At 35.2% G+C, this 27665-nt stretch overlaps 1 protein-coding gene across 1 annotated transcript in view; it reads left to right on the top strand.

Moving 5' to 3' along the window:
• Positions 1–27665, top strand: part of WDR49 (WD repeat domain 49) — a gene marked incomplete at both ends in the record, with an annotated part of 149249 nt that overhangs the window by 28385 nt on the left and 93199 nt on the right. Inside the window, 3 exons of the mRNA XM_081300726.1 lie at positions 6078–6518; positions 18381–18554; positions 19405–19579. Of these exons, the coding sequence (XP_081156852.1) occupies positions 6078–6518; positions 18381–18554; positions 19405–19579 (790 nt within the window). The remainder of the gene's footprint in view (positions 1–6077; positions 6519–18380; positions 18555–19404; positions 19580–27665) is intronic.

Below are 27665 nucleotides of genomic sequence, written 5' to 3'. Positions count from 1 at the left end.
GTTCCCCTTTAATAATTTTAGGAAAAATAATAGAACATTTTTTAAGGCCTTCTAGAAGTTTATGTGGGGGGAAGTGATTATCAATTTGACCTTTGAAATTACAGAGAAAAAGACACCAAAGATCATGTTCTTGTTGTAATTTTAAAGTCATATCCTGGGTATAAGGCTGAATGAGAATGTCAAAAGTTTTTCCAAACAGTGCATCACCCAAATATTTGGCTTTCCAGATCAGATTTATCACTAGTTCATAAAAGGGAGTTATCACCCGAGAGTTAGAAGCGGGTAGATGGACCCAATAGATGGGACCTGTTTGCCAAAACACTCCAGTAGGAGTTAATTTTGATGGCAGGATTATAAATGATAGAGGTATAGAATAATCTATCTGGGTAACCTGTATCTTTTGTGGGGCTGTTTTTATTAACCTGAGTGCCTTCAAGGCTTTTGGAGTAGGTTTTCACAGGGAGGTGGGTGAGGGGTCTCCTCTCAAAAGGTCATACAGGGGTTTAAGTTAGTAGTTCAATATACTTAATATTTAATCAACAATGTGAATTTATTTACCAAAATTAATCTTTATCTTAAACAGTAAGAATTATTAGGCAATAAGGATCTTTCTTTAAAGAAATAAACTTACATTTTAATAGGTGTTTATCATATCAAAATATGGACAAAATTTTTGCTCACATTAGTATAGTTAAATTAGGAAAATAACCTGAAATACCCTTAAATTAATTATAGTCAGTTTAGTATATATAAATCTCTTTTTTAATTGTTCTAACAATCCGAGCCAGCAGATATGGATATGTCTTCAACAAAAATATCTTTGAATATAGCTGTTTAATATAAAGATGGTCCTTTATATGAGTTTTCTTACTGGAGCCTCATATAAACCCTGAGAGAGGTTATGACTGCCTCAAGTTTACACAAATATTGTGTGCAAATTCAGGCATAAAATCCAGATGCTAACTAAATTAATATTAATTTTAACAAATGTGTGTATGTTTTTGTGCATATATCAGTGATACAAAAATAAATTATTATAAGGAACAAAATAATATAAAATCAAACTCATATGAAATTAATATAAACTCAGAGTTTTTGACAATTAAATCATGGTATATGCAAGTTCATTTTTAGATTGAAGGGTCTCTTAGGTTCTTTTCCATGGGGTTGCCTCTTTCCAAGAATTCCAATGTGGGACCTTAACTCACCTCACATCACAGTGGACTCCAATGGCACATGGCAAGATGGAATGTTGATCATGAGTACGTGAAATAACTGAGGTTTCTGGGAAAAGGTGAACTTTGCTTTCACAAGGGTTACTTAGGACAGTTTTTGCTTTTGAAGAGCAAGTGGAAGAGTGTGTACAGTTATCTCATTTTAATCTCAAAACTAATCTATACAGCCATGAGAGCCATGGTCATAGAATAGACAGCTTCCGATTATCCTGTTGGTGGAGTCTTCTCTACATATTTTTCACCCCCACAAGAAATCTCAGAATCACTCAATTTGCAACAAGCCATTCTTGATAGATAAGATAGTATAGTAAAATTAAAGATTGACACCTCAGTTTTACACAGATGAGTTGAGGTAAATTCTTAGCCAGTAGTTATTGATGGCAAGATGACTTAATTTATAGTTCTTAATATTCTTTAGACCCTTTAGCAAGGAATTAACATTTATTGAGTATAGTGTACTATCAACACATTTAATTATTTCATGTGGTATATATACCTGAAATTATCCATTAATCCTAATAATAGCACTAAGTTAGTTATCGTTATTTATATTTAGAGGTGCATTAACTATGGCTGGGGCTTAGAGTCCAGTTATACTACCACACAATCTCTCTACAACAGAGTGAATATGTATGGTAAGATGGAATAAGTGAAAATAAGTCTAGTCCCAGAGGGCAAGGTGGGAACCACTGATAAAATGAGTATAAATTGTGCAGTTAATGTAAATCCTTTGTGCTTTTCAGCTTATATAAAAATTCAAATACTGTGTTAGTTAATATTTTGTCACTGTGACAAAATACCTGAGAGAAACAAAACAACTTAGAGCAGGAAAGATTTATTTTGGCTCCTGATTTTAGAGGTTTTAGTTCATAACTGGCTGGTTCCATTGCTATGGGCCTGTGGTGAGACAAGAGCATCAGGGCAGACAGGGTGTGGCGGAGCAGAGCTGCTCACCTATTGCAGCTGGGAAACTCAGAAGAAAGGAAGCCACAAGTGATAAGATATAATTCATTGCCAAGGGCATACCCCTGAAGATCCACTCCATCCAACTAGTTCCACCTCCTACATTTTCCACCACCTCTCAATAGTTCATCCAATCTCTCAATGGATTTATCCACCCATGAGGTTGCAGTCCTCAGGATCCAATCACTTCACAAAATTTCCATTTCTAAACATTGCTGCATCAGGGACCAGCCCTTTAATATATGAGTCTTTGGGGGAAACTTCATATCCAAACCATAACAAGAATTTTAACAGTACATGTAAGTAATTTATTCAAGCTAGCATGTAATAGAATAAACACAAGCCACATATTCGTTGAGACATAATGCCTCTTGAAATAAGATAGAATTTTTTTAGTAATAACAAACTGTGAAAGTTTTAACCAAAAATATGGCAAAAATATGGTTTTATTTCCAAACTTAAAAAAAAAGTAATGGGTGAACAATAGTAATGAAATTGTCATGGAGAGCAAAGAAACAATTGGACTTTAATTTTTTTTTTCCTCTTTCTTTTCTTTTTTTTTTATTTTATTGTTGGTTGTTCAAAACATTACATAGTTCTTTTTTTTTTATTGGTTGTTCACAACATTACAAAGCTCTTGACATATTATATTTCATACATTAGATTGAAGTGGGTTATGAACCCCCAATTTTACCCCAAATGCAGGATAGTTCTTAATATACCATATTTCACAGATTGATTCAAGTGGGTTATGAACTCCCATTTTTACCCCGTATACAGATTGCTGTGTCACATCAGTTACATTTCCATTGATTTACAAATTGCCTTTCTAGTGACTGATGTAGTCTTCTGTCTATCCCATTCTCCACTGTCCCCTCACCCCTCCCCTCCCCTCCCCTCCCCTTCTCTCTCTCCATCCCCTCTACTATAAATCGTTTCTTCCACTTATATAATTTTTCTCCTACTCCTCCTTTCCTCTTATATGTAATTGTGTATAACCCTGAGGCTCACCTTCCAATTCCATGCAATTTCCCTTAACTCTCACTTTCCCTCCCGCCTATCATCCCTGTTTAATGTTATTCTTCTTCTCCAGCTCTTCGTCTCTACCCTGTCCTTGGTTACTCCCCTTATATCAAAGAAGACATTTGACATTTGTTTTTTAAGGATTGGCTAGCTTCACTTAGCATAATCTGCTCTAATGCCATCCATTTCCCTCCAAATTCTATGATTTTGTCATTTCTTATTGCAGAGTAATACTCCATTGTGTATAAATGCCACATTTTTTTAATCCATTCATCTATTGAAGGGCTTCTAGGTTGGTTCCACAATCTTGCTATCGTGAATTGTGCTGCTATGAACATCGATATAGCAGTGTCCCTGTAGCATGCTCTTGTTAGGTCTTTAGGGAATAGACCGAGAAGGGGAATAGCTGGGTCAAATGGACTTTAATTTTTAACCAATTTCATAAATCGAGAATATTTTTTCTCTCTTCACCAGTGTATACTGGCATTATTAATGTGCAGAAAACTATGTCGTTAATTGCTTATGGTATTGGGGGGAAGAAAATCTGTTGCTGATGTTATATCCACAATACCATATTCTTGAATGTAAAAAAAAATTGTTTCAATGTCTGTCAGAACATTCTTAGAAATAAAAAGAAGTTACTAGCCCATAGGAAGAAAATGCACTGAGATTCTGCTTTAAAATGTTGTTTTATTAATGAGATTATAATATATGTGAAATTGATTGATGCCATTATGTAATAGTTTAAAATAAAGATCAACATTGACTTAGTTTTCAAAAACAGTTTGCAGTTTTGGTTCAGATGGAGTGATTTTAGGCCCAGATTTCTTTCTCTGTGCTAAATCTTTCTCTGCACTAAAATCTGGGTCACTGAGAAATTATCATCAATCTAAACTTTCTAGACTAAAAGTTAATTTAATAAGGATAAGATTGATAGACTACTGCTCTCTCTCTCTCTCTCTCTCTCTCTCTCTCTCTCTCTCTCTTTTTTTTTGGTACAAAGAATTGAACTCAGAGGTTCAACTATGAGCAGGATCCCAAGCCCTTTTATTAAGAGACAGGGTCTCACTGAGTTGCTTAGTGCATGCTAAATTGCTGAGGCTGGGTTTGAACTAACAGTCCTCCTGCCTCAGCCTCCCAAGCCACTGGGATTATAGGCATGCACCATTGAACTGGGCAAGATTGATACATTTCTGATTAGTTCAAAGGGCCTGATGCTAATTATTTCTTAGAAAATTAATTTAGTTAATTAAAAGCCTGGACTAAGCTCTATTAAACATCTGATTACTCAGTTCTTGCACACATGATACCTCAATTTAATCCTTACAACAATTTTATCATGACTGATACTGTGATACCCATTGTACAGATGTAGGGATTAAGGCTCAGCAATGAAGTAGCTTGCTGGTAGATTTTACAATACTGAAAGAATCAGGATAAAACCTACATCTGTTTGGCCAGCTGGGTAATATGCTGCCTCCTGGGCTGTCAGTCTTGACCCTTTGCTCCAGGGTAGTAGGAAAAGTTGATTGACTCATTGCAAATTGCAGCAAAAAGCTTATCAATATTAAGCAATATATTTATTCAAAATATAATCATCATTATTCATGGATTCCTATTTGTGAATTTATCTACTTCTAAAAATATGTTTATAACCCCAAATCAGTACACATGGTACTTTCATGGTCCTTTGCCATCACGTGAAGACTAGGGAAAAATTTGAGCATCCGAATGCACATGTTTCAATCTGAGGTCAAGCAAGGCGACCCTCAGCCTCTTTGTTCCAGCTTTCACACTGTGAATAAGCATTCTTTCTCCATCTACCCAGTGCCATCTTTTTTCATTTCTGTGCTTTTCGTTGATGATTTTGCTATTTTAAAGGACCCCTAGGTGTAGTGGCAAAGTGCTTTTTAGCATTTCAAAGTGCAAGAAGGCTGTGAAAGTGCCTTACTGAGAAAATCCGTGTGTTAGCTTCATTCAGGCAAGAGTTACAATGGTGTTGGCTATGAGTTCAATTGTGATGAATTTACCATAATATTAAAGAAAGAATCTTTAAATTAAAATACACATAAAACAAAATTATGTATTCAGCTGCTTATGAAAATGGGGTGACCAGAGGACTGCAGAAACCTGACCCTGTGTTCCCCCCTGAAAAACAGTACTTCAGTATCTGCTAACTTATACTCTATAGAACATTAGCATGAACAGCAATTCTCAGCGGTCTGTGGTTTCATTGTTTCTGTAATGGTTTGTTTACAGAAGTGGACTTATTGCACTTGGATTAAAGTTTCACCACAGTATAATTTCACTGACTGAGCTAAAGCCTCTTGGGAGATTCACTCATTTTCTGTGAAGCACTATATTAAGTCGCTAATGCTGCTGTAACAAATTATCACAAATTTGGTAGCTTCTAAATGAAAATTTATTAATTTGCTAGAAGTCAGAAGTCCAAAATGGGTTTCACAAGGCAAAAATCCAGATAGTATCTGGGTTGCAGGAGGGTTCCAGCAGGGAATCCTTTCCTTTCCTTTTCTAGGTTCTAAAGGCTGCCTGCAGTCCTTGGCTAGTAGCCCCTCACCCGCCACCTCTTCTTCCACTGGCACACCTTCTCTGACTCTCCTGCTCTCCTCTTCCAGTTATAAAGATGTTTATAATTGAAGATATCAGCTTCTAGCCCTGGAAATAATTTGTCCTGTTACCCAAATTCACTTAAATATGATATCACTATAAAGTAAAAGACATTTTTCTTTGCATTTTGGAAGAACTGTTAATTAAAGCCAGTTCTGGGGGTAGCATGATGCTCTTGTACCTGTGGATGCTTTCACTATGGTCTTTTTTTTTTTTTTCCATTTTTAGTCTCCAGACCCAAGGGAAACCATTTGTATGTCCAGAGAAGAATTCATGCATAAGATGACCGAGACTGTTGGTTGGGGCCCAGCAGAAGAATATGGAGAGCTCTTTGACAAAGTGGATGTGGCCCTGGAGGGCTTCATTAACTGGGACAAGCTGACTTCATTTATCCTGTTATCACTTTATGAGAAAGATGCACGGACAAAGGCAACTGTGGTTCCCCAGTGGAAGGACCTTGAATTCCTCCCAGGAAAACACAAGGACACCATTCAAAAGATAATTTTCTTAAAAAGTTCAGGTCATTATCTGACTATCAGTAAAGAAGGCTTATTAGGAATCTGGGGAGAAAATTTAAAGCTACAAGAAACACTTCCTATCACTTCAGATGCCACCAAACTGAAACACCTGTGGGTGACGTGTCTGGTTTCTCTGGAAAATGTAAACAAGGTACAAAGTCTTTACAAGTAAATCTCTCTGTTGTTTTAATCATTTATTTATTTTCAGTACTGAGGATGGACGGAGGGGGAAAATGAGGGAACAGGGCTTCTGATCAATATCAAGTGTAACCGCAGCAGTGACAGAGAGCTGCATTACTCTGGGTGCCTTTCATCTGACTTGGAGGAAATACAAGTAAAGCCAAGTAAGCTGCTCCAGTTCCTAGACTGTTCTCTTGGGTACCTTAAAATGACACCACTGATAAGGACTCAGGCTCTGGATCTCTCCCACATGCGGCCATGCTGTTATTAGCTTAAAGACTACCACTCATTTCCCAGTTTGCAGCAGAATCATGGATCCACATGCAGGCAATTATAATATGTGGCACAGTTTAATGCAATTAAGGGGAAATGGTTATCTGAGTTTGACCACTGTACTAGTCAGTTTCTTAATTCTAATAGGTAGGGCCTACTCAGTCCAAATATCTCTGCATTCTTAATGTATTAAACAGCAAATAGTAAATTTTACTATGAACAATTTTAAATGCACACACAAGCAGAGAGAATAGCATTAAGGATCTATTGATGTATTCTGGATCCACCCTTATAACCATCTTAAAGTCATGGCTAATCTTGTTTCATATATGCCTTCCTGGTTAAGATCCAAAGTACCAAATCATTTCATCTATAAATATTATATTCCCCTAATTGTCTTATGATTTTAAATATTTTGTTTGAATCAAGATCTAAGGTCTGCATATTGTGAATCGTTCATATATCTTTCCCCGCCCTCCCATCACCCCTTTCTCCTTCTCTCTCTGTTACTTTATTTATTTGCGGTATTGGGGATGAACCGGGGCCTTGGGCATGCTAAGCAGGCACTGAGCTACATACATCCTTACCGGGATATGTCTCTTTTGATCTATGCATTTTCCTTCATCTCTTTTTCTTTCTTGGATTTTTTTTGCTATTTCAACTGCACTTGTGTTAAAGAAACTTGATATTTTTCTTTGAGAGTTTCCTATATCCAGCAAATCAGTAGTCAAGTCTAAGGCCCCAACCAGTTTCAGATTTGTTTGCTTCATTTCATTCAGGAGGTAAAAATGCCTGACTTTTTTAGTTTGTTTGTTTGTTTGGGAATGTTAACATTTAAAGCCAATTCTTTCTAGACTCATCCACATATTAGAGGTTGCCAGATGATGATATTCTAACATCATCATTTCTTCTCCCTTTATAATATGGAATTTCTGTATAGAAAGAAACTTCTCTCATGAATGACTTATTTATCATGCAGGACAAATCGCACAAGACAAGACAAATGCCCCGTTCTTTACTTTTATTTACCAGTTTTCAAAATAATAAGCTGTTTTGATATCCTCTAAAAGGATCCAAAGGATCTGTGCATCTAAAAGATGAACAAAGAGTGCTAATATCATTATTGTTACTGATAAATTTGAAAATTCATAGGTTTAAAAAGTTGATTTTACAATCCACTGAATTATTATCTCCTGCAAAAACCATACCATCTTTACACAGTAGGAACTAACACAAGTTATCTTCTGAGTCTTTTTATAACTATCACAGTCTTTGAAAGTTTCATTGCTTCCTGGTACGACAAGATGTTCCAGGATTGTCTTGTATATTTCCTGTGCCAGACCTAGAATCAGCCATTTCTCTGAAAAGTCAGGTTCTTTTTAGTAGGAAGTGTATGCACCACTGCCTGGAACCATAAAAAATCAGTGTCACTAGCTTCCTATGGAACATGCCCTGATTTTCTACTCCTTTCAAGATCACCACCAAGTTCCTAATAGTCCCACTTTAAGGATGAGAGAGTGAGCAAGAAGTTGTTAATCTTTTTTGGGACCATGGGATGCAAATAGTGTTGCCACAACTTGTACACCGAGACAACTGGTGTTCAGAGCCTGTGCCTTAGTGTCTTCACTGCCTGCACAGTGGCTGCTGGTATTGTATCCATTTCTTTGCTAAGGATTCAGTGCTAAAACTTAAAGGGATTAAAAGACAGTTTAAAAGATTAAAACGCAGTTCTAGTCTAGATTACATTTGTGTGCAGCATTCTGTTATCATCATATGATATTCGTCTTGCAGGGTTTCTTCTTCTTAGGACTGATAACTAAATCTTAGCCTGTCCTTTGTAGTCATTCTACATAGAATCTTCATATTGCCTTTCTGTTGAACAGTTTCATTGAGGCATAAGTAACAAACGATGCTACCAATATTAAAAGTGCCCCAAGTTGATAGTTGTTAATATATGTATGTACCCAAGAAAAACTAACAGCATGACAAAGATAATGAGCATATCCATCACTTTCAAAAATTTCCTGGTACCCTTTGGTAAGCCTCCCACCCCATCTCTTCTGTCAGGCAAGCACTGATCTGTATTCTGTCATTATAGATCAGTTTGCATCTTCTAGAGTATTATATAATTGTCTTACTGGATGTACTTCTTTTTTATTTTTTTGGCCTGGATTTTTAAATTTGACATAATTATTCTGAGATTTCTTGTGTTGTTAGGTGAAACCATAATTTATTTTTTTAATTACTCTTCATCTTTCCATCATGTGGATATATAGCATCTCCTTATCAACACTAGATAAGATCAGATATTGTTATTTCTTAATTTTAGCCATTTAAAAAGGTTTATATTGGAATATTGTGGTTTTAACAAACTTTTATAATTACGAACCATGTAATTTTCATATGCTTATTGCTACCTATATATCTACTTTGGTTAAGTTTCTGTTTAAATCTTTTTGCCCATTTTTATTGGATTTCTTTTCTTGCCTTAAAATAAATCCAGTGCTCGCTCGCTCTCTCTCTCTCTCTCTCTCTCTCTCTCTCTCTCTCTCTCTCTCTCTATCTATATATAGTAGTTGTAGATGGACAGCATGACTTTATTTCACTTATTTATTTTTATGTGCTGCTGAGGATCGAACCCAGTGTCTCAAATATGCAAGGCAAGCGCTCTGCCACTGAACTATACAGCCTCAGCCCAGATTTATTTTCTTATTGTTGAGTGTTTGGTGTTATTCATATATTTTGGGTGTATAGATTCATCAGATGTAGACTTTACAATATCTCATCCAATCTGTGTTTTGTCTTTTTATTCTCCTAATACTGCCTTTGGTTATTTCATTTTCAGGTTGTTCATTGAATGAAATACAACAGATTTTAAAAAACAAAAACAAACACAAACCAAATATATATCCTGCAATCTTGCTGAACTTATTTCTTTGGTCTTTAGATTTTTGTGGTTTTCCTGTAAGATTATGTCATCCATAAATGAAATAATTTAAATCTTTTCTTTCCAAACTAGATATATTTTCTTTTCCTTGTCCAATGTCTGTGGGCAAAACCTCTGGAACCATGCTGAATAGAGGTGATGAGAGTACACATTCTAGTCTTGTTCCTGAATTTAGGGGTAATGCATCCAGTTTTCCACCATTAAGTATGACAACAGCTGGATTTTTTTTTTTAAATTGTACATGGTCTTTACCAGAAGTAAGTTCCCTTTGATTCCTGGCTTATTGGCTTTTTTTTCTTATGAAAATATGTTGAATTATGTTAAATTCAATTTTTGCTATTTCTGTGATAATATAGTTTTCAGACTTTAGTCTATTAAAATGGTTTCTTAGATTGATTTTTTATTTGTTCTTATTAAATATACATGACAGCAAATATATTTTGACATATTATATACGCATGGAGTATAACTTATTCTTTTTTTTTATTGGTTGTTCAAAACATTACAAAGCTCTTGACATATCATGTTTCATACATTAGATTCAAGTTGGTTATGAACTCCCAATTTTACCCCATATACAGATTGCAGAATCACGTCGGTTACACATCCACAGTTTTACATAATGCCCTATTAGTAACTGTTGTATTCTGCTACCTTTCCTATCCTCTACTATCCCCCCTCCCCTCCCCTCCCATCTTCTCTCTCTACCCCATCTACTGTAATTCATTTCTCTCCTTGTTTATTTTCCCGTTCCCCTCACAACCTCTTATATGTAATTTTGTTTAACAATGAGGGTCTCCCTCCATTACCATGCAATTTCACTTTTCTCTCCCTTTCCCTCCCACCTAATGTATCTGTTTAATGTTGATCTTTTCTTCCTGCTCTTCCTCCCTGCTCTGTTCTTAGTTGTTCTCATTATATCAAAGAAGACATTTGGTATTTGTTTTTTAGGGATTGGCTAGCTTCACTAAGCATAATCTGCTCTAGTGCCATCCATTTCCCTGCAAAGTCCATGATTTTGTCATTTTTTAGTGCTGTGTAATATTCCATGGTGTATAAATGCCACTTTTTTTTTATCCATTCATCTATTGAAGGGCATCTGGGTTGGTTCCACAGTCTAGCATTTGTGAATTGTGCTGCTATGAACATCGATGTGGCAGTATCCCTGTAGTACGCTCTTTTAAGGTCTTCAGGGAATAGTCCGAGAAGGGCAATAGCTGGGTCGAATGGTGGTTCCATTCCCAGGTTTCCCAGGAATCTCTATACTGCTTTCCAAATTGGCCGCACCAGTTTGCAGCCCCACCAGCAATGTGCAAGAGTACCCTTTTCCCCACATCCTCGCCAGCACTTGTTGTTGTTTGACTTCATAATGGCTGCCAATCTTACTGGAGTGAGATGGTATCTTAGGGTGGTTTTGATTTGCATTTCTCTGACTGCTAGAGATGGTGAGCATTTTTTCATATACTTGTTGATTGATTGTATGTCCTCCTCTGAGAAGTGTCTGTTCAGGTCTTTGGCCCATTTGTTGATTGGGTTATTTGTTATCTTATTGTTTAATTTTTTGAGTTCTTTGTATACTCTGGATATTAGGGCTCTATCTGAAGTGTGAGGAGTAAAAATTTGTTCCCATGATGTAGGCTCCCTATTTACCTCTCTTATTGTTTCTCTTGCTGAGAAAAAACTTTTCAGTTTAAGTAAGTCCCATTTGTTGATTCTTGTTATTAACTCTTGTGCTATGGGTGTCCTATTAAGGAATTTGGAGCCCGACCCCACAATCTGTAGATCGGAGCCAACTTTTTCTTCTATCAGACGCAGAGTCTCTGATTTGATATCAAGCTCCTTGATCCACTTTGAGTTAACTTTTGTGCATGGCGAGAGGAGGGGATTCAGTTTCATTTTGTTGCATATGGATTTCCAGTTTTCCCAGCACCATTTGTTGAAGATGCTATCCTTCCTCCATTGCATGCTTTTAGCTCCTTTATCAAATATAAGATAGTTGTAGCTTTGTGGATTAGCCTCTGTGTCCTCTATTCTATACCATTGGTCCACCCGCCTGTTTTGGTACCAGTACCATGCTGTCTTTGTTACTATTGCTCTGTAATATAGTTTAAAATCTGGTATCGCTACACTGCCTGATTCACGCTTCCTGCTTAGAATTGCTTTTGCTATTCTGGGTCTTTTATTTTTCCATATGAATTTCATGATTGCTTTATCTATTTCTACAAGAAATGCCGTTGGGATTTTGATTGGGATTGCATTAAACCTATAGAGAACTTTTGGTAATATCGCCATTTTGATGATGTTAGTTCTGCCTATCCATGAATAGTTTATATTTTTCCATCTTCTAAGATCTTCTTCTGCTTCTCTTTTTAGTGTTTTGTAGTTTTCGTTGTATAAATCTTTCACCTCTTTTGTTAGGTTGATTCCCAAGTATTTTTTTTTTGAGGATATTGTGAATGGAGTGTTTTTCTTCATTTCCATTTCAGAAGTTTTGTTGCTGATATACAGAAATGCCTTTGATTTATGCGTGTTGATTTTATATCCTGCCACTTTGCTGAATTCATTTATTAGTTCTAGTAGTTTCTTTGTAGACCCTTTTGGGTCTTCTAGGTATAGAATCATGTCATCCGCAAATAGTGATAATTTAAGTTCTTCTTTTCCTATTTTTATGCCTTTAATTTCTTTCGTCTGTCTAATTGCTCTGGCCAGTGTTTCGAAAAACTATATTGAATAGAAGTGGTGATAGAGGGCATCCCTGTCTTGTTCCAAATTTTAGGGAGAATGCCTTCAATTTTTCTCCATTGAGAATGATGCTAGCCTGAGGCTTGGCATAGATAGCTTTTACAATGTTGAGGTAAGTTCCTGTTATCCCTAGTTTTTCTAGTGTTTTGAACATAAAGAGATGCTGTACTTTGTCGAATGCTTTTTCTGCATCTATCGAGATGATCATATGTTTCTTATCTTTAAGTCTATTGATGTGGTGAATAACATTTATTGATTTCCGTATATTGAATCATCCTTGCATCCCAGGGATGAATCCTACTTGATCATGGTGTACAATTTTTTTGATGTGCCTTTGTATCAGATTCGCCAGAATTTTATTGAGGATTTTTGCATCTAGATTCGTCAGAGATATTGGTCTGTAGTTTTCTTTCTTTGAGGTGTCTTTGTCTGGTTTCGGAATCAGGGTGATGTTGGCCTCATAGAATGAATTTGGCAGAGCTCCCTCTTTTTCTATTTCCTGAAATAATTTGAAAGGTATTGGTATTAATTCTTCTTTAAAGGTTTTGTAAAACTCCGCTGTATACCCATCTGGTCCTGGGCTTTTCTTGGTTGGAAGTCTTTTGATTGCTTCTTCTGTTTCATCTATTGATATTGGTCTGTTTAAGTTGTGAGTATCCTCCTGACTCAGTCTGGGCAAATCATATGACTTAAGGAATTTATCGATGTCTTCACTATCTTCTCTTTCATTGGAATATAGGTTTTCAAAATAATTTCTAATTGTCTTCTGTATTTCTGTAGCGTCTGTTGTGATATTGCCTTTTCCATCCCGTATGTTAGTAATTTGAGTTCTCTCTCTTCTTCTCTTCATTAGCATGGCTAGGGGTCTGTCGATCTTATTTATTTTTTCAAAGAACCAACTTTTAGTTTTGTTAATTTTTTCAATAGTTTCTTTTGTTTCAATTTCGTTGATTTCTGCTCTGATTTTAATTATTTCTTGCCTTCTGCTACATTTGCTGTTGTTTTGCTCTTCCTTTTCTAGGGCTTTGAGATGAAGTGTGAGCTCATTTATTTGTTGGTTTTTCCTTTTTTTGAGGAATGACCTCTAGGCGATGAATTTCCCTCTTAAAACTGCTTTCATTGTGTCCCATAGATTCCAATATGTTGTGTCTGTATTTTCATTTATCTCTAAGAATTTTTTGATTTCCTCCTTTATGTCTTCTGTAACCCATTGATCATTCAGTAACATATTGTTCATTTTCCATGTGATGTAGGATTTTTCCTTCCTTCTTTTATCATTGATTTCCATTTTCATTCCATTATGATCAGATAAAATGCATGGTATTATCTCCACCCCTGTATATTTACTGAGGGATGCCCTATGGCATAATATATGGTCTATTTTTGAGAAGGATCCATGTGCTGCTGAGAAAAAAGTATATCCATTTGATGATGGTTCATATATTCTATATATGTCAGTTAAGTCTAGGTTATTGATTGTGGTATTGTGTTCTATAGTTTCTTTATTCAACTTTTGTTTGGAAGATCTGTCCAATGGTGAGAGAGGTGTGTTGAAGTCACCCATAATTATTGTGTTGTGGTCTATTTGATTCTTGAACTTGAGGAGAATTTCTTTTATTAACGTCGCAGCACCATTATTTGGTGCATAAATATTGATAATTGTTATGACTTGTTGGTGAATGGTTCCTTTTAACAGTATATAATGTCCTTCCTTATCCCTTTTGATTAATTTAGTCCTGAAGTCGATTTTATTTGATATGAGGATGGCCACCCCTGCTTGCTTACGAGGACCGTGTGCGTGGTATATGTTTTCCTATCCTTTCACCTTCAGCAAGCAGAAAGCAAAAAAAAGTCGAGTATAACTTATTCTAATTAGGATTCCATTCTTGCGTTGCACGCCGTAATGTGGCGTTTCACTATGGTGTATTCATATGTGAACATAGGAAAGTTATGTACAATTCACTCCTCTGTCTTTTCTATTCCTGTCTCCCATTCAGCCTCTTCATTTCCCTTTGTCTAATCCACTGAACTTCTATTAATCCTGTTCCTCTGTTGTGTGTTAGCTTCCACATATCAGAGGAACTATTCAAGCTTTTGTTTTTGGGGATTGGCTTACTTCATTTTGCATGATTGTGTCCAGATCCATCCATTTTCTGGCAAAAGTCATAAAGTCATTCTATTTTATGGCTGAGTAATATTCCATTGTGTATATACACCACATTTTCTTTGTCCATTCATCTGTTCAAGGACACCTAGGTTGGTGTGATAGCTTAGCTAGTGTGAATTGAGCTGCTATAAACATTGATGTGGTGTCACTATAGTATGCTGATTTTAACTCCCTTAAATATAGAACGAGGACTGGGACAACTAGGTCAGATGGTGGTTCCATTCTTGATGGTTTGAGGAATCTCCGTACTGCTTTCCAGAGTGGTTGTACTAATTTGAAGTCCCACCTGCAATATGAGCATACCATTTCCCCCACATCCTGGCCAACATTTGTTGACTGTTCATATTTTTTCTTTTGAAAAGTATCTGTTTAGTTCTTTTGCCCCCACAGTGTGGCTGCAAAGTGGCTCCTTCCTCTGTGCTCTGCAGGCAACTGAGAAAGATGAGCTTCTTTCTCGCACAAGCATAGTTTGCATCACATCATTCAGGTTAGTCCAGAAGTGTCTTCAATCTTTGATCTCTTCATACCCAGATATGCCACAGGCCTGCTAAAAATGCAGGTTCCTGTAATTCCCTCATCCCTCCACTTTGTTTCCGGGGACCCACTCTGGCTGGTATAGGCAGCAGCAGCAGTGGTGGTGGCAAGGAGGATTTCTTCCTTATTTTACTTTATCCAAACTCCTGAGTCCCCATTCTGCTTTGAATGTCCAGTATTAATTCCCAGTAAAGTCCCCCCCCCTTTTTTTTTCTTTTACCCACCTTGTTGAGAAACTGCGAAACTGCTTTCTTGGTTTCAGGCCACAGAATATCTAGGAATGGACCATCTCTATTCTGCCATCTTTTACTCTACCCCTCTAGATTGAATTTTGTATGTTGAAAAACCTTACATTATTAGGATAAATATCTCTTGCTCATACTATGTAATGTCTTGGTGTGTTTTGCTATATTCTCTTCACTAGTATTTAGTTGGGTATTTTTACATCTATATTCACAAGGGATATTGGTCTTAGTTTTCTCTTGTGGTGTCTTTGGTTTTAGTAATAGGATAATACTGACCTGACAAGGCGATTTCATAGGAAGAATCTGAGAATTGGCATTAATCATTCTTTAAACATTTGGAAGAATTTATCAGTGGAGTAATCTTCACTGCAATATTCTTTGTGGGAACTTTGTTTATTCTGATTCAATCTTATTTGGTATAGTTCTTTCTCTTTTTCTCTGTGTTTTGGTTGGTCTAACTAAAAGTTGGAAAATATTTTTGATCTGTTCAAGAACCAATCTGGTTTTGTTGATTTTCTCTATTGCCTTCCTATTCTCTATTTTAAAAATATTTTAAACTAATTTTTATTATTTTTCCCATTTTTAATTTAGGTTTAGGTTTTATTTTTAATTTAATAAATGCCAGCAATCATTGGCTTTAATTTGTTCTCTCAAGCTATTGATTATTTGGGCAAATGGTGAAGCAGGAAAGGAAAATCATTTTCAGTTCACAAACTTCATTAATAGTGCAAAATCAAACCACACTGACACTGTTAATTGAAGATACATGCTTAACATGCATTTGTCAGCAGCTGGTACTGTCCTCTTTTTTGCCTGATCTTGGGACAGACCAGCATTATGTGAGCAACAATACCTTATTGGTTTTCATGTGGCTTATGTGATGGTTTTGGTACAGTGAAGAGCAGAATATAATCACATTTTTCTATCCAATTATCCTTTCACAAATAATATTATGATATCTAACATACTATCTTTAAATAGTAGAATTAATAGTTCCATTAAAGAATACATGAAAACAACACACATAGAATATACACACAAGAACAATTTTGAACCTTATGTATAGTTAAAACACTATAACCTTTGTTTATCTTTTGATATGGTTAAAATGTCCCTTTCTATGTCACCTGATGTATTCATCTGCCATCTGTCTTCCAAGGATGACTCTAGGGTTTTGGGTCAGCTTCCTTCTACCTTTTGGAAATGTAGTTCATGTATACTCTTGATTGCTACATGTTCTATCAGTTGATGGAGCTAATTAAAGGGATGCCTCATTCTGCCTCTTGATAAATATATATATATATATATATATATATATATATATATATATATATATATAAAATTTGTTATTTGTTATTATTAGGTATACATGATAGAATGTATTTTACATTATATATATATATATATATATATATATATATATATATATATATATGGAGTATAACTTCTCATTCTTTTGGTTGTACATGATATGGAATTACATTGGTTGTATAAGCATATATGCACATAGGATAGTAATTCATTCTGCTGTCCTTCCAATTCCCATACCCTTCCCTTCCCTTCATTCTGCTTTTTCTAAACCAAAGTACTTTTATTCTTCTCTATCCACTTCCCCACCCTTTTTATGAGTTAGCAGCTGCATACCAGAGAAAACATTGAACTTTTTGTTTAGTTTTTACTTCTTTTCTCATTTCTTATCTGAGAAGTTAGATTACTGATTTGATATCTTTATTTATTCTGGTGTTTACAACTACAAATTTCAATCTAGGCACAGTTGTTACTGGATTTCAGAAGTAATTACAATTGTGTTTTTGTTTTCTTTCATTTTTTTTCCTATTTTCTTGTTGATCTCAGTCCATTTGTTCTCTTTATTATTGAAAGTGGGGAAATTGTTGAAATGCTGATTTCTCTTTCCAGCTATTTTAGTTTTTGCTCCATGAATTTTGGGACTCTGTTGTTAGAAAAATGCAAATGTAAATTCTAACCTTGTCAATAATTATATTAAGTCTAAATCAATCAAATGATATGATTCTTTACTTTAATAATTTATACATGTTTATTGATATTCTCTCTTTGATGAGATATCTGTTTCATAAATTTAGTTCTTTAGATATTGTTTCCTTTAGTTGTTTTGGCTCTTTTAAAAATTTGTATTAAATTTAATTTATTGTCTTTAAAATTTTTTTTTTTTTATCCTGGAACTGGGGATCCAACTCAGGGCTTCCTGTATGCAAGGCAGGTGCTTTGCCACTGAGCTACATCCCAGCCCAAATTTTAGACAACGTCTCATTAAGTTGCCAAGGTTAGGCTTCAACTTGCCTTAGCCTCCTGAGTAGCTGGGATTATACGTATTTGCCACCAAGCCTGGTTTCTTTATTGCTTTAAAATATTTATAATATTTGAGTTAAAATATTTGCCTAATAAATCCAACATGTGGCCTTCTATAGGGATCATTTCTATTGACTTATTTTTAAGTTAATAATTTGCCTTTTAAAAATAGTCTTCAGGATTTTATATGACTAAGAATAAAACTCCTTGCAGTTTTATTAATTGATTTTTCTGAGCATCTCTGTTTACTTCATAAAACATGGTTAGTAAAGTTTTGGGTACGATTGTGGGATGCTATAGCTCTCTGTATTGTCTTTCTCATGTGAAGGGCTATCTAGCCTCCCATGGACAGAGATGTCAGTGGTTGTGTGGAGTAGAAATAGGAAAATGTCTTTAATGGAAAAAAAATTCTTTTTGGGCTACAGTCCAAAGTTGGAATAAAGTTCATGTGTGCCACTGTGCTACATTTTCATAATGCTGTTAAAGACTTTCAGGAACGATGTCTGATTTGGAGATCAGATTTGTATATCTGCTTTACATATTGATTTCACTAAATCCATCAGAAAGACTTGCTAATTTTTTATTCTGCTACTTTAGATTGCAGTGGCTTTTACAAGTAAAGAGATTTGTTTCTATGATCTACTGTCCAAAGAATTTCCTTGTCAATATAAACTCCAAGGCCTGAAAGGAACACCAATTTGCATGGATTATTGGTGTGATCCTCTTGATGCCAATGAATCAATTCTTTCTTTTGGGGACATAACCGGAAAGGTAAGTGAGGGAGGGATAAGACTGAACGGTATGGGATGTAATCACTAAACTGTAGCTCACGCTATCAATTAAAATGGCATCAGTGTGATCTCCTGATTGAACTACATTATCAATTATAAAGTCACACATTTGGACATAAAGAGATGTATTAGATTATAATTTATCTTCTTGCTTATACAATCAAATCTTTACTGTGTTTTTTTAGTCTGTGTATCACTGCATTTCACTCATTCTTTAAAAAAAATCTCACTAAGTATATACCATAGAATACTTAATCTAACAGATCCCAATTTTAATGAATGTTTAATATGAAATCTCTAAACTTATCTATCATAAGTCTTTCAAATGAACTGTTTTGATTTTCATTCATAAGATTTTGAGATTCTCAGGGCCAGTCAACTAGGGATTGCTCATTTTTTATATCATGCAATTAAGGGAGAGATGCATAGAGGGTAACACTGAAATCAAGACACTGGATTCAATGATTTCTTGCTTCTTATCAAATTCCATGTATCAAGTGAGAAATTCTTATTTACTGAATGACACTAGAATATGCCAGGGACCTCTCAAGTAGCTTAATTTGAACAATTTCCTTTCCTAATTTTGAAAGCTTTTCATTCTTGCTGTTTTAAAAGAGAAGAGTACTTAAAAGCAATAATAAACTATTCTTGGAAATTGCTTTGCCAGTCTTATAATTGTTCGGTCTTTTACTATACTTGCCTGTATTCTTTTAATATTATTGAAGTCCTTCTTATTAATTCATTATCTGTTCCTTATTAATCATAAAGAACGCAGAATCTTCTTGCAGCAATCACCCTGCCTATGTTTGCTTTTCTTTCAATGATTTAAGGTCCAAGCAATTGTTTTCACGGCAGCCTTGATCTCCCTGTTTGAACGGCCTGCTAGTGCATGTGATGACAAAGAGGCCACCATGACCATTAACTGGGCAGAGCTGCTTTCTGGATGTCACAGATGTTGCCATATTTTAGGACATAAACTTCACCGTGGAGATTGGGTCAGACAAGGTACTAAGTTTGAACAGTAATGAAAGAAAACAGTCACCTTCGACTTCTACATTTATATTCTTTGATGAAAATGTTTCACACAGAATGTTTAAGTTTAGAAGCCCAATAATTGGTTCTCTGGAGGATTTGGTCTGGACTCTCTGCTATTCTCTGAACACTAGCAGAAATCGCTTCTTTCCTTCTAAAATTTATGCTTCATACAATTAATTCAGGTGAACTGTGAACTAAAGAAACCCCAAGAGAAGAAAGAAAATTGTCATAGAATCCATTTAGCTTCAACCTGACTCTGATCATTCAGAGCTGCTAAATAAAAGAATTTAACAAGGCCCCTTACAGTCACACTTTGGTTTTCTTTATGTTCTTATGGGAAGTATATTAGCTTGACTGCTTTCATAATGAAATTGCCTTAATTTTCTTTTCTTCCATTTTTTGATATATAGTGACATGAATTTCTTTCATCTAGAGTACTTTAGCAGTAATTCTGTCATGGAATGAGATTATTTTATAAATTAGCATCTGTAGCGTACCACAACTTCTTTAAAGCTGAGTCACCAATGAGTGAATTAGTTTCATAATATATTTTAATTTCAAAAAATTTGTATCTGATGTTCTAAGAATCAAATGTGCACTGTATGTACTGATATCTTGGTACAGATACTAAGGATTGGTACAGATATAAGGATTATGTTAATTTTTTCACTTCTAATTTGCTACAGTAAGAAATACTCACTAAAAAGAACTTTAATGAGATTAATGTTGTTGGTCTGTTCCTGACATAGTTTGAAGAAGAGGCAGTTCAAGTGAACGCAGCTGTTGGTTTTTGTTAGTTTTACCTTCTTTGGATTTTAGGAACTTGGAACTAATTCTCTAATGTATGCCCACAAAGATCATATCCTACGTGAGGAATTAGACTTTTTGCATTTTTCTTCCACAAAACTTACATCACGTTTTTTTATAACTTCCATCCATCTATCTTTAACTTTGACATGATAGTACTTGGGGGAAATACAAAAGATGATGTGTTTTGGTCACTTGCTAAGTGTGACAGGCACAAATGATGTGTTGAATCTTCTGAAATAAGAATTAGTACTAGAAATAACTAAATAGAGCTATTGCTGCTGCTTCCAAAAAACATTACATTTGACACATAAACCCCAAACGAGACTATAATAGTAAAGCAGGGGTTCTTATAGTGGATTCTTTGAAGTTGAGTGTATTATTTGAGTTCCATGATCTTAAATTAATGTGGATAAATAAAGAGAAGTAGCCCATTTGATGCTTTTGAGAAGGATGAGGATTAAGCTTTGAAATCGTCAGTGAACATTTGTCTTTTAAGATGCAGAACAAGAATTGCTCTCTAGGTCAAAGTGAATTTGCTACTTACTAGGTTTCCATCATCTTGTTCTTATCTTTGGTTTCTTTATCTGTTGATAAAGAATGTAGGAATATAGCTTAGTTGAAGCAGAGATTATATTTATAATCTAAGGAATCCAATGTGAGTCTGGTCCCTAAATCATTGCATATTAGGAAATAGCTACAGATGTCTACTATACATACATGTGCATTTAAATATACATTATTAAAATCTTTGCTGTCTTACCTGGATTGCATATTTACTAGCTCTTTGAATCAAACTGCATTTTAATCAAGTAAATAATCTTCTGGGAAAATAGCTGAAATATATTTATGTAACAGTATATATTTGTAAGAATAAACATGTGTGCATACTTATTTTAGCCAGTTTATTTGAATTATGGAATTGAAATACCAATCAATCAGAAATTATCTATTGATATTCTATGTGCTCTTAAAAAACTATCTTAGGCATTTGAGAATGTAGAAGAAAGACTAATTATGGGCTTAATTCTCAATAAGATTAATATCTGACATAAAATTAACACTAATGTAAAGTATTTCATTCATTAAGTCATTGTATATGGTAATGAATATTTACTAAAAAATTTAAACAAATTTTGATTTACAGTAGTTCTTAAGAAAAAAGGGAGCCTTTAAGTGCACTTTGCCCAGACAACACTTGTTAAGAACATCAATTTCGGCTTTGCTCCTGGATTCTTCTTTAAAGCTTTCTAGAGCAACAAGATGAGCAGAGATTTATAAAGAAAACAAAACACAACAACAAAAATAAAAATTAAAAAAGAAGGAACAGCTATGAGGAAAAGCTTCAGAGATACAACTTAAACAAGAACTTAAAGGATGGGGAGATGGTGGAAAAAATAGAGAACATGATGAACTTGAGTATAGGAAGACAAGGAGACATACTTGGCAGAGAGAGGATTGGACATGAATAGAACAGACTGAGTACTGAGGAAATAAAAGTGAATAGATAGATCAAACGGGGACATATGTGGTAAGATCTTAGCAATCAGGCCGAGTTCCTATTTGGTACAGAATGAAATAGCAAGGCATTGAAGGTTTTTGAGGAAATTTAGACAGATCTGATGCAGACAGCATTTAGGGAAGGTGTCTTTTGTAGTTCTATGCAGCACAGGTTGGAGGAAAAAAGAACTCACAAAAAACAAAAACCACAATCAGACTGGCTCGTTAGAAGGTTTTTGATCCTGAGAAAATGGAAATTGTAGAGCAAAGACAGAAGCAAGCTATCTTCTGAACCAAGAATCTTCTGGATTTCAAGTCTGAAACTGCAGAATGATGAGCCATTTTAGACTGTTAAGAAATTTCACCTGGTGGACAATTATCTATTTGCAGGTCATAGATCCTCACCTGAGCCAAATACTCAGAGTTTTCCCAGATTATCTTCTCAACTTTGATCACTTCTGCAGATTTCTTCATTCTGAGATAGTCCAGATCCTGTTGTCAAAGAAAAGCTTTTTAAAATTTTTACCACAATGATTCTTGAAACTTTCTTTACCTTTTGCTACTTTTGTTCATGACCCATCTATGGAAACAGACTTTTCACTGAGTGATATGCAAGAACATCAATTTCTGCTTTGCTCCTGGATTCTTCTTTAAAACAATTCTCTTTGATGCTGTTCAAACTGTGAACCAATCATATGGACTTTGGTACCCATGGTAGAATTTGAGCCCTTACATTCATTACCCTCTCTACTCCAGGAAAAAAAATTCAATGCCTCACATGCCAGTTACACTTATATAAAGAAAATAAAAAATACCCTTAACTATGAAGGCAGTATTTCTTTTGTTCTCCTTAGTATCTATGGAGAGTAAAAGAAATATTGATAATGAAATATTTTATAATATTTATTTTTAATTTAATTATCATATGCCTTTGTTTTTCTTGGTGTATGTGTGTGTTGCTTAGAATTCATCGAGACTCTTGGATATATGAATCTATGTCTAGTTTAACTTGAAATTTTTTCTGTTATTGTTTTCAAAGTTTTCTCTCTCCGACCCATTTTTTCCTAGGCTCCTAGTTATCTACCTTTCCTTAAATTTCCCAACTTCTGGCTGCTTCACCCTCTTCAAACTCCAATCTTCAGCTCTTCATCTCAGGAGGTTTCTGAACTCTGTACGGTTTCCCTCTTTGTGTACCCATGTTTGAAACTTCTTCCAAGGAAGCTGGGGATGATTGCAGGGCTCACCTCATTTGTTTCCCTTCTCTTAAGCTTTATACTTCTTTGTTACCTGTTGTCAAATGCCTGGAAAAACACTGTTTGTGCACTTTTCTAGTTGTTTATAGGGGGAATTAAATTTAGTTCTTATTACTCCATCATGGCTAGAAGAGAAAATTAAACAGGATGTTTTTTAAATACTGAGTATGCAACAAATATTTGTCGATAATTTAGTTTATTCCCTGAAATCTTTCAGTCCCTTTAACAGCCTTTTACCTACCCTGCATATGGGAGCCTTTAAGTGCACTTTTCCCTACAACACTTGTTAAGTAGCTACTGTGTAACGGGCACAGTGCTAAGCACTGATAAGTTCAATGGACTGTAATGTCTGGCTCAGTCCTAAGCAACTGACCTTCCAATATGCTCACTAAGGAGAATTTTAAGATAATTATTTCAAGATTTATTTATTATTATGATCATTTGGAAGTGTTCAAAACCCAGCAGCCTCTCAGTAACACCTACTGAGTGTCCATATGCACAGAGCATTGTATACCATGTTCTCTGTGATAATTGTGGTAGAGAACAATGGGCAACTTACTTGCCAAAGGATGCTAGGTGAATGAATGTCCCTCTGAGCTTGGTTCAGGGTGGAAAACAATTGGCAGTTTATCAATTTCATGGCGGAGAAACTAGACTGTGTTTTGACATAGGGAAATGCCAAACTACCCAAACTCATAAGAAAGAATTTCATTAATGTTTCTTTTTCTTTCTCTTTTTAAAATATTTTATTTATGTGTCTAATTCATAATCACATTAATTTACTTTGTGAAAGCTTATTTGATTATGTAAAAAAAGTCATTTTGCAATTTGGTTGTGAAAGGTCTTGGATAAATTATTGAATGAATATTATTGAAAAATATTATAACAAGTAGAGAGAGATATCAAAAGAAATTATGCTTGATATTTGTAGAATTCTTTTTATTATAAAATAAGGACTTATTTATAGTAAAGAAAGTGATTGATATAAGAAAAACAATTAAAAATCATAGTTACATACTATATGAATATATGTTGAGAAAAAGGCAGAAGAGAAGATTATTCAAAAAGAAGAAATTAAAAGAGTAAAGGAAATGAGTTATCTATGTAAGTTTTTTTTAATCTTCTTTCAAGTTGTGGATTAGGCTCGATAATGGTCATCTGTAATCCAGTGGCTTGGGAGGCTGAGGCAGGAGGATCGTGAGTTCAAAGTCAGCTTCAGAAACTTAGCACAGGGCCCTAAGCAACTCAGCGAGACCCTGTCTCTAAGTTAATAGAAAGACTGGGGATGTGGTGCAGTGCTTAAGCACCCCTGAGTTCAATCCCCAGTACCAATAAATAAATAATCAATCAAGTTTTACTTTTGAAGCTCAAATGCTTCTGAAAGGGGAACCTACTTCAGTCTTGACCAGCAAATGAGGAACTATTCTTAGATACAGCAATAGAGATAAGAAGTTTAAATATGCCTGTTTGTTGTTATTTGAAGCTCAGTTATTTTAAAATGAAGAGAAGGAGGAATACTGGAATGAAGAAGGAGGTAGAAAGAGAAGAGAGGTTAGAGTCAAATATAGCACAGTGGGATTCATAGTGATCATGGATTATGCTCCTTTGGCCTGCAAGACCTATTCTGTCAGCAACAAGTAACCTAGGGCTGCTCTAATTTGATATGCTTTTTAACTCCAGCAACATGAATTGATATTCTTAGAACTCCTAAGAAATATTTTTGGTGATTTTCTTCTCAGTGTGAGGAGAGAATATACAATTGAGGATAGAAAGAAATACTTGAGCAAGTACAGGAGTAAGCTTTTACCAGAGCTAAGGATAAAATGTCTGCATGGCTGAAATGTGAAAGGAAAAGCTCCGTTTCAGACACAAGAGTGTTATTAGCACACTGCTTTAAGAGAACGTTCAGACTTCTTACTTAAAACTTTGAGGGAGAAAATGTTTTCATTGTATTGAATGGTTCTGTGCCATATTTTAATAAAAATAGTAATTGCATTCTGAAATGCTTGTAAAGTAAATGTAGAGATTTGGGGGCAACACGGTGAGACATAAATATCTTCAAATTCAGAAAATTTTCTTTTTTAGTGATTGTCTTCTCATATAGGCAGTACCATTGGGAATCTCAGACACAATAGACTGGGAGTATAGCTACTGAAAGAATGATCATTGCCCAAAGAAAAGCCATTGATTGTTTTTTTTAATCATGTTGATAGGTGTTTTCCCATCAGGTCTAGAAGGAGATACAAAACTTTTGGAATTAATAACAAAATCATTAATTGCTGCACTATTTAATGGAGCAAGTGTCAAAGGATTTAAAATATAGACACCAGTGTCTACTCAGAGAGTAGACATAAGTTTGGAAGAGAAGCCAGATTTAGTGTCTTGCTTGGATATTGCTCTAATTCCCTGAATCTGAATCAGTCTTCATAAAAATGGTTCTGTATGGGGGGGCATCCAGCACCTCGTAAGGGGATTCTTCTTCCTGCTTAGGGCATGTAAGCCACCTAAGAAATTAAAGTGTAGAATAATTAGTGAAGAACAAAGACACAGGGTCAGAATTAGTTTCAAAGGATGGAGCAGCTGATAAGTTCAACCTTCACAGGAGCTGGAGCTGAATAACTAGAAAATGGCTTTCATGGTTTATTTAAGGGGGTACATCAAAGGCAGGGATAAGGTTTCAGGGGTGGAGTCTTGCTTCCTGATGTCTTGCAGTCAGCAGGTTGATTGGCATCTTGGCAGGTCACACCCATCTCTGAGAGGCTATGTGGCTGCTGTAGGTCTCCCCATCTCCGAAGCTGTGTGGGACCTGGGTCATAGCTTGCAAAGGGCTCACGATATGTCTGGGAAGTCTTAGAGGAAATTTCCACTGGAATTTCCCTGACACCAGATTCTCCTATTCACTAGGCTGTGGTGCCTCTGTAGTCCATGAATGGCTCTCAACAGGCCTGAACCACTCAGTGGCGAAAGCACCTTGTCTATCCTCCCAGTTCCCTCACTGTGTTTAATGTAGTTGAAATCAGCTGCAAGTTGGTGGCCTGAGCTTGGAGAAAAGGCTGCCTTCCTGCAGATTGTTCAAGGGCATGGTGGAAGTGGAAGATGGGTTTGTATCCCAAATGGGTATCAACTTTCTGTTTTGAAAAGTCATGAAATTAATTGTATTACTGTTTATAAATATTCTTAGCAGTGCTTCATTTGGGTTTTTTAAAAGTGCATTGGATTTTTAAAGAGAATATAGATACAGTTATTCTTTCTTGTCTTTCCTCTTTGAAACAAATGGTGGTTGCTTAGTATTTACAGAGATCCATGGTGTTCTCAGGGAATGGGACTCTAATTTAAAAGTAAGATAAGAAATAAAACTGAAAATAACCTTTCTTCAAAGAAAACAGTATCAAAGAATGTTCAAAATAAGCTGTCATCCTAACTCACATGACTTATAAAAGCCTGAACATTGATAATAAGAATTCCTTGTTATAAATGGCCCAGTTTTCTACCCGGATACAGCCTCTATCTGTTGGCAGATGCTTTAGAGGGACTTATGCTATCTTATTCTAAGTGTACTTAATAGCATTACTTACTTAGACGTTAGGTATCACTTTTCATTTTCAAATCATTTTCCCACATTAACTAATTGCTATTACTCAGGGTCATTTTGACAGCACATATGGGGATAAGGATCAATAGTAGGTTCCCTTAATGCCTTTTTTTTTTTTATTTTGTGACTGTGTGGAGAGAGCAGAAGAGTTGAAAGTTAGCATCTTTTTTAAAAAAATCTTTTAAAATTTTTTTTAGTTGTAGTTGGACACAATATTTATTTATTTATTTTTTAATTAATTAATTAATTTATTTATTTTTATGTGGTGCTGAGGATTGAACCCAGCCCCTTGCACGTGCTAGGTGAGCACTCTACCTCTGAGCCACAACCCCAGCCCCAAAAGTTAGCATCTTAATGGACAAATATATTCAAGCTATTGTTTTTTTTTCCTCTCAAAGTGATATATAAAAGTAATTTTAAAGTATTTTCCTCTTTTAATCCCTAAACTTGCTGAGAATTTTAAAAACAAATAATTTATTTTACCAGCTCATCCCATTGCCTAGCTTGATATTTTAAAAACGTGTCTATCATGACCTATCATTTTCTTACCTCAACTAAAGAAGGTGAGGAAAACATTTTTATTTATCAGATAATTTGATTTTAAGGAAATGGCTTTTCTCTCACCTTTTACTCAGGCATTCTCAGGAGTTCTTCAGTTCTACAATTTAATCAGAAACAAGTTGTATCTTGCTTTAGAAGTAAAGTGTGAATTGTTGAGCTTCCAGTATGTAACAGTGCAGTCCCATAAATGTCACAAGGCAACTCACAGATTCAAATCTTAAAGCAGTACTGTGAACACCAGAACAGAATGCACTTCTTTATATCTTTCTTTATGGCTTCAAAACTAAGGATGATTCTTGGATATAATGTGGGAACATACGACAAAAGTAATTTTCTGAATAGA

Source organism: Spermophilus citellus (assembly GCF_964194105.1).
Source record: "Spermophilus citellus genome assembly, chromosome: 7".
In the NCBI taxonomy this organism is placed as follows: Eukaryota; Metazoa; Chordata; class Mammalia; order Rodentia; family Sciuridae; genus Spermophilus; species Spermophilus citellus.
The sequence above is the reverse complement of the archived record's forward strand: the minus strand, read 5'-3'. Positions and strand labels throughout refer to the sequence as shown.